The 6,847-nt window shown below is 40.0% G+C and overlaps 1 protein-coding gene across 2 annotated transcripts; it reads left to right on the forward strand.

Moving 5' to 3' along the window:
• The first annotated feature begins 3,744 nt into the window (after window positions 1–3,744).
• IZUMO3 (IZUMO family member 3) lies at window positions 3,745–6,265 on the forward strand. 2 transcript variants are annotated; one of them, XM_035016678.1, is made up of 7 exons: window positions 3,745–4,054; window positions 4,191–4,265; window positions 4,415–4,504; window positions 4,719–4,736; window positions 5,201–5,281; window positions 5,726–5,816; window positions 6,136–6,265. In XM_035016678.1, the coding sequence occupies exons 1-7, from the start codon at window positions 3,823–3,825 to the stop codon at window positions 6,263–6,265; spliced, it is 717 nt and encodes a 238-aa protein (XP_034872569.1). In that variant the 5' UTR covers window positions 3,745–3,822. The 2 variants fall into 2 exon arrangements, with proteins under 2 accessions (XP_034872569.1, XP_034872571.1); XM_035016680.1 differs by lacking the exon at window positions 4,719–4,736.
• The last annotated feature ends 582 nt before the right edge of the window (window positions 6,266–6,847 follow it).

Genomic DNA, 6,847 nt, shown 5'->3' on the forward strand with positions numbered 1-6,847 from the left:
TGGGGTCTCGCGGTCTTTCCTGACAATTTGGCCCCATCAAGTTCTTGGGGCTTGCTGCAGATGCTTTTTCCTTTCCTGACCTAGTGGTTTGCTCTCCATCTTTCAGACCGGCTCCCACTACTGGAAGCCTTGACGATACACACTGGCATGTTTCCCAGTCAGATCCTGAGCTCATTTGCACATCCTTGCCTAGCAGGCAGCTGGTGGAAGCAGAGTGGTGCTTCCACAGCACAGGGTACGAGCATGGTCTCCGAAGTGCCTTCTATTAGCCAATCCTGACAGGTCTACTATTGTTCCTCAGGTACAATTGTCACATGTGAGTAACTGGTGTAGCCTTGGTGGTTCCTCAAGGATGCAGGACAGAAGTGACTCTTTCCTGTAGTATACCCTTTAACCTAACTAATATAATCTCCCCTTCTGGGACCCTAGTCTAGAGAGAAGAGGTTATGACATACATCTTTGGCCATTGTCTCCCCTGTTCTTCCCATCCCTACCGATAGGATCAGCTTTTCTTTTCATTTGCTTTCCTAACAGAGAGAGAGCGATTCCTTCTAAGTCTTCCAAGCTCCAACCTTATGACTTCTCAAGAATGAGTGGACTATGGGGAGAAAAACTGGCTTAATGACAATGGAATATAAATGGACAGGCATACAGAAAATATTAAAATCACTTTACATGTGAAAGATCTGGACTATAGCAATTAGTTCAACATTTAAATTATGATTATTATGCTGCCTAGATGGATAGCTTAATAACATGGCCAGATACTAAGTATGCATTTCCTAGTCCCAGATTATAGTCAGGAAATAATTTAATCTCACTTGACTACAAGGGGTATCTGGATTATTTGCCAAACTTCTAGGGCATCCATTGAAGTGCTACTGATGGGGAAACCATGCAGCAGGACTCGGCTGGGAAAAGTAATTCACAAGAAAAGAGCTACAAGAAGCTTGAGCCACAAAGATTCATTATTTTTATTTTTTTGTATGGATCTGGGAATCAGATTTGCTATGGATTGAGGGAAAATTATTGTTAAGAAGCTTCTTGCTCTTCTTTATGAGACTTGTTTTTTAGATTTTTAAACCTCAGTGTATCATTTGATTTGTAGTAAAGGCCAAATGGTACAAAACAACTGATTCTAGCCCTTAAGAGGGACTAAATATTAGGACTAATTGTTTTGTAGAAAAAGAACATATACAACATATACTCTATCTGTGAATAACCCAGGAATCTTATCTAAGAATTACAAATGAATAAATATATATTTGGTAAAATATTATGCATGCATTTGCTACTATATACCTGTTATACTCTTCTAAGCAAATAAAGAGTTTGGTTAGCTATTCCACAGATTCACACTGCCTATAAATCATATCCCCTCCATGCCAATCCAAACCAAATATTAGCATAATCAATGAAGGATCTGAGTATTAGCCTTTTGCCTCCTAGATACAAGTATCATTATTTTAATTAAGTAATGTGATCATTATATTATCAATTTCCAGATGGCTCTTCTTTTCCAAATTTCAAATAGTTGATATCTACTGAATTTAAAGAACTAGCCCAGGATAATTGTAGTTATTTTCTTATATGTCATCCATTCCATCATCAGTACTTTCAGGATGCTTCTCCTAAAGCATCTTAAATATTGCTGGGTTTCTCACTTCCCACCATGTATTTGTTAACTGCTGTTTCTAGTGTCCTAGATCCAGCTTCTGTAGAAGAAATTCCTCCAGATTTAGTGCTTCTCGGTCTTCCTATAGAAGGTACAAACTGTGTGTACCTTTAGTGCTTCTCGGTCTTCCTATAGAAGGTACAAACTGTGTGTACCTCTGCCTTTATCATCAGCTCATGCTATTATTATCCGTTTACTGTTTCCTCCATGAGGGTGCTATTTCCTCCATTATTTTCCTTCTTATATGTCCCCTTCAATTACAAGTTCTGTCTTTTTAGAAAGTGGCTTGTTATGTTCAGTCTTCCCAAGACTGTCCGAAAGTCGAATCATTTTTTCTAGCATCCTAGAAATCCTGGACTGAAAATTAAGTGGGAAGAATGAGGCAAGGATAAATATAGTAGAGCACATGGTCTGGGTCAAGATAATGTGCCACCAGACAGAATTAGTAATATACCATCACGTTCTCTTTAAGTGTCCAAGCTGAAAGTATGTACTGTTAACTGGAAAACATCTCATCTATAATGTATATTTTCCCTTAAAGAACAGTTTTTCCTCATACCTGGCTACCTGCCTGCCAAGTCTTAGCCCCTTTTAGTCTCCAACTTTAGTTTCCAGAGTTAGTTTAATCCCATTACCTCAAATGCCTTCAGACCTCAGCATGTGCAAATCTTTTGGAGGATTATCTAAAGATGAGATCATCTAGCTAAGGGAAATTAAAATCAGAGTAGAGGTGTGGATTTGGATCATCAGAGGATTTGAATTGCTTCCTTCCCTTGCAATCATCTGATTTATCAAATTCCAAGAAATCATTTTCTGCATTATCCCAGAAAATGTTGACAGGCAGTGAATAAAGTATATAGAATTTGGAATCAGACAGACCTGAGTTCAAATCCTAATTCCATGACTACTAAATTCTTTTATAGAAAGGACACATTTCTGAGCCTCAGAGCCTTATCTATAAAATTGGGATAATTTCTCAAAGTATTGCTGTGCCATCAGGACTTGCAATAATCACAAGTGTTTAGCACATCCCATATGTGGCACATGGTAGGCATATAATTAGTAGTAGTTCTTTGTACTTCCCTCACAACTTTTCACTCCCTAACTTTCCCATACCTTAGGCTCTCAATTCTACCACTAACCTTTTAAGATCCCAGGGTTCCCTGGTTTCCAGGAGGTCACAGACATACAAGCAATATAACAGAGAAGTTGTTACTGGTATCCTGCAAAGTCTGTAAAGCAACCTTAATTTCTTCAAATGACAAAGAACATTCTTATTCAAAGAGCCCTAAGCTGAACCATGTATCTGGGCTCCTTCCACAGTGGCCTGAGACAGCAGCCCATGGTAACTGTGCTTGTTTTCTAACATGCCTCACATCTCATCCTTAGTACTTGTAAGATGCACCCACTAATGAACCCTGGGTGTTACTGGAGTCTCACTTATCACCATATATTCCTCAATGGTTGTTTCTGGTGTCCTTGCTTCAGACTCCTTATAAGAAGAATGATATAAGAAGGTTATATAGCATGGCTGGGAAATCATCCTACAGACAAAGATAGCCTAAATTTCTGAGAAGTGATCAATTACATCAAAATTATCATCAATGATATCAATTACATCTAGACACCCATGACTAATTTTCAACAATACTGCTACCATCAGGGACTGGGACCCCAAGCAACTAAATAGTCCAGACTTTCCTCACCTCCTCTATAGCAGAATTTTGGTTAAGCAGTCTTTAAGGTCCTATGTGATCTCTTTCTTGAGACACTACTCCTATGGTCAGGAAGGATGTGAGAATTTACTGAAGACACAAGTAAAGGAGAAACCAGAAGAAAACATTTTCTGAGGTATGTCTCTGCATGGAACTTTGCTTGTCTGAGCTCAAGATTTCTCTCTCTCTCTGTGTTCTACACTCAGAACTCGGGTATCTGCTTCCCAACTGGCAGTTCCCTCTTTCTGGAATGAAGGATAAAAGTCAGAAAACTGAAGATCCTTAGGGAAATGAAATTGCCTAGAAGTGGGATGGAAATGGAGGGGAAGGTGAAGTCAGCCTATCCAGGACAAACCTCTTATTCCTGGATTTTTGAAGAAAAGGGAACTAGGTGAACTAGTTGCCGGGACAACCAGCTGTTGGGGCAAGGAAATGGGAGACCTGTGGTTGCTCCTGCTCCTGCCCCTGTCCCTGGCAGTCTTCCATGGGGTCAAAGGCTGCTTGGAATGTGACCCCAAATTCACAGAAGATATTAGGTCCTTGCTGGCAAAGATGGTACCCTCAGAAGTCCCCGGCCAAGTTCATCTGCTTGAACGGCAGATTAAGGAGATGACCCATTTAAGCTTCAAGGTCTCCCGCAGGGACAAGATGCTTCGGCTGTTGGGTAAGGGAAGTTTGAGTCCTTGAGAGTTTTGTGGGTTAAAGGGAGAAGGGGAGGCAGGGAAGAGTGCACTTGGGTCCACATAATTTCCTCCATAGATGTAATTATTCCCCTACATGTACCTTTTACTCCTTTCTAGCTGTTCATAAGGTTATCAAGTTGAGAATATGGCTGAAGAATGAGCTTTATAAACTGGGCAATGAAACATGGAAAGGTGAGATACTGTTTCAGTGATAAAAGACTGTATTGCCCAAGCAAGTATAAGGAAAGTTCCCTTGGAAAAACCAGGCAAAACAATTAGGATTAAATTCTGAAGGGAAAGGCTACCCCCTAGTTTCTGATGTCCATTCCATCCCCTCTTAGGTGCCTTTATCCTTCAAGGCAAGCTTCTCGATGTCCGCCAAAACCTGGAATCCAAACTGAAAGAGATATTAAAGAACTTCTCTGAAGTTGGTAATAAAAGATGTCTATCTAACAACACTGAAATTATGTGAAAGGAATAGGAAATGAGGGTGAGAGGAGGAAGGTGGTTTCATATTACAGTTATTTAGAATGGATGGAGGGGTGGCTGGCACATCATGGCTAACCAAATGAAGACTATTGGGTACAAATATGGCAAACTCTAAGTTGATTATAGGCTCATTAGAACTTTCTGATTCTCTTTTAGCTTGTTCTGAAGATTGCGGTGAGTACAGTACCAGGGACACCTTAAGAATTCCCTCCATATTTTCCCATCTCATTTGCTCTATATGGCCATATCTCTCCCACCTGTCACACTGAGAACCCAGTTCCTAGAGTTGGGATTATGGGGGTGGGAATGTCAATCAGACCTGACAACAAAATGTATCTCATGAAATCTCAAATACAAAGAGTTTAGAGGTGCTTAGAGGCCTTCTAAAGTATAGCTTATAGCGCATAGGACCAATATACACTGAGGCATCATTTTTCCCACTTCTTCCCCAGAGAACTGACTTAAGTTACAGAAGGTTTTGACCCATCAAGAAATTTGATTGCTAGGGGAAGAAGAAATTCACAGCAATGTAACATTAAGAGTCCTGGAAATGCCTGAGATCTAATCCATACTTGATGTCTGAGCTAAGAAAACTCCATGCCATGGCCCCCTTCCATTATTTTTCTTCTCTTTATCAGTCGTGACTGAAGGTCCTATCCTGGATTGTTGGACCTGTCTTCGCATCACCTCCCGATGCTTCAGAGGAGAGTATTGCGGAGGTAACAAAGATTGTAGTATGGCATTTGGAGGGGCCAGGGATCAAGGTACTGAGTTGTCCATTCATTTATTCTACAAATATTTGGTGAGCACCTTTTATGCAGATAATGCTAATGTCACAAATCAGAGTTAAATTATTGGGCAAAATTTGTACCAGGATGAATTAATGGGCACTGGATCAACCGAAGGGCTGAGAAATGGAAAGACCAGACTAAAGGTGGAGAAATTAGGCTAGGGGCAGTAGGGCAAACATTTTGTAGAGCCTAAGGATCTAAGAGTAATAAAGATCAGAATAACTAGTAAACAGTGATGGAAGTGGTGAAGATTAAATGTTATTTGAGCAAATTATCTGATGCTAAAGAGAGTCATCTATTATGGATCAAGTTCTCAAGTTAGTATTTTTCCTCTCCCAAACTCATTTTCTATTTTCCTCTTTCTCCCTCCAGAAGAGGATTCAAAAAAGGCTGAGAGTCGAGAGATTGCACTATTTCTGATATTGCTAACAGAAGTTGTGATATTGGGAAGTGCTTTGTTACTGTGAGTTTTCCTCCCTCCACACACACACTGGGTCAAGCATTCCTTCGTCAAGGAGACTACCCAACCTCCCCCCGCCCCTCCAATGGCAATAAGGGGAAAAAAGTCATTTCAAAGTTTGGGATACAATACTGACAGGAATGAAATGGTCAGAAGTTTATGGGATAAAAGTTGAACCACAGGAAATGGAGGAGGTACAATTAAGTATGAGGACAACTACTGGAGCAGTATCCAGAAAAAGGGAAAGAAAACATGATTATGTAATTGTCTTTAAGAGTTGGCCTACTAATACTGAAGTGGGGATTATGTTTCTCTACTCTAGATTCCATATTTGTGTGTCTCATCGGAGGAAAATGAAGGCAATACGGAGTTCATTAAAGAAATATTTGGAGAAGGAACTTGAAGAATTAATGAGGATGACAGATGAGAAGGATGATTTTGGAATCAGATAATAAATACATGGACACAGACAGGAGGTCTTTCACAATTCTCTTAAGTGTTGACCCAGAATGGAAAACTCAGAATTAAGCTGTTTTATGGTCATAAAGTTGTAGTATTTTAAAACTGAAATAGAGTTTCTCTAATAAAGATCCTTATGCTATCCTGGGGCAATGGAAGCAATGAAAGGGCAAATGATATACCCAGAGTTGCACAGAATGGAATGCTGGTATGTTGCAATGTACATAAAGATAATACACTGCATGATAATAAAAAATGCATGGTTGGTAACTCTCATCAATGGCTGTAATTAGAATATTTCTATTTCTTTTTTTTTTTTTTAAGATTTTATTTATTTATTTGAGAGAGAGAGAATGAGAGACAGAGAGCATGAGAGGGAGGAGGGTCAGAGGGAGAAGCAGACTCCCTGCCGAGCAGGGAGCCCGATGTGGGACTCGATCCCGGGACTCCAGGATCATGACCTGAGCCGAAGGCAGTCGCTTAACCAACTGAGCCACCCAGGCGCCCCATGAATATTTCAATTTCTAAGGCTGCTTATTTCTATCTTTTTATTTTGTTACTGTTTCCATATTTAT

This window comes from Mirounga leonina, unplaced genomic scaffold, assembly GCF_011800145.1.
Source record: "Mirounga leonina isolate KUSES-001 unplaced genomic scaffold, KU_Mleo_1.0 Mir_170, whole genome shotgun sequence".
Taxonomy (NCBI): Eukaryota; Metazoa; Chordata; class Mammalia; order Carnivora; family Phocidae; genus Mirounga; species Mirounga leonina.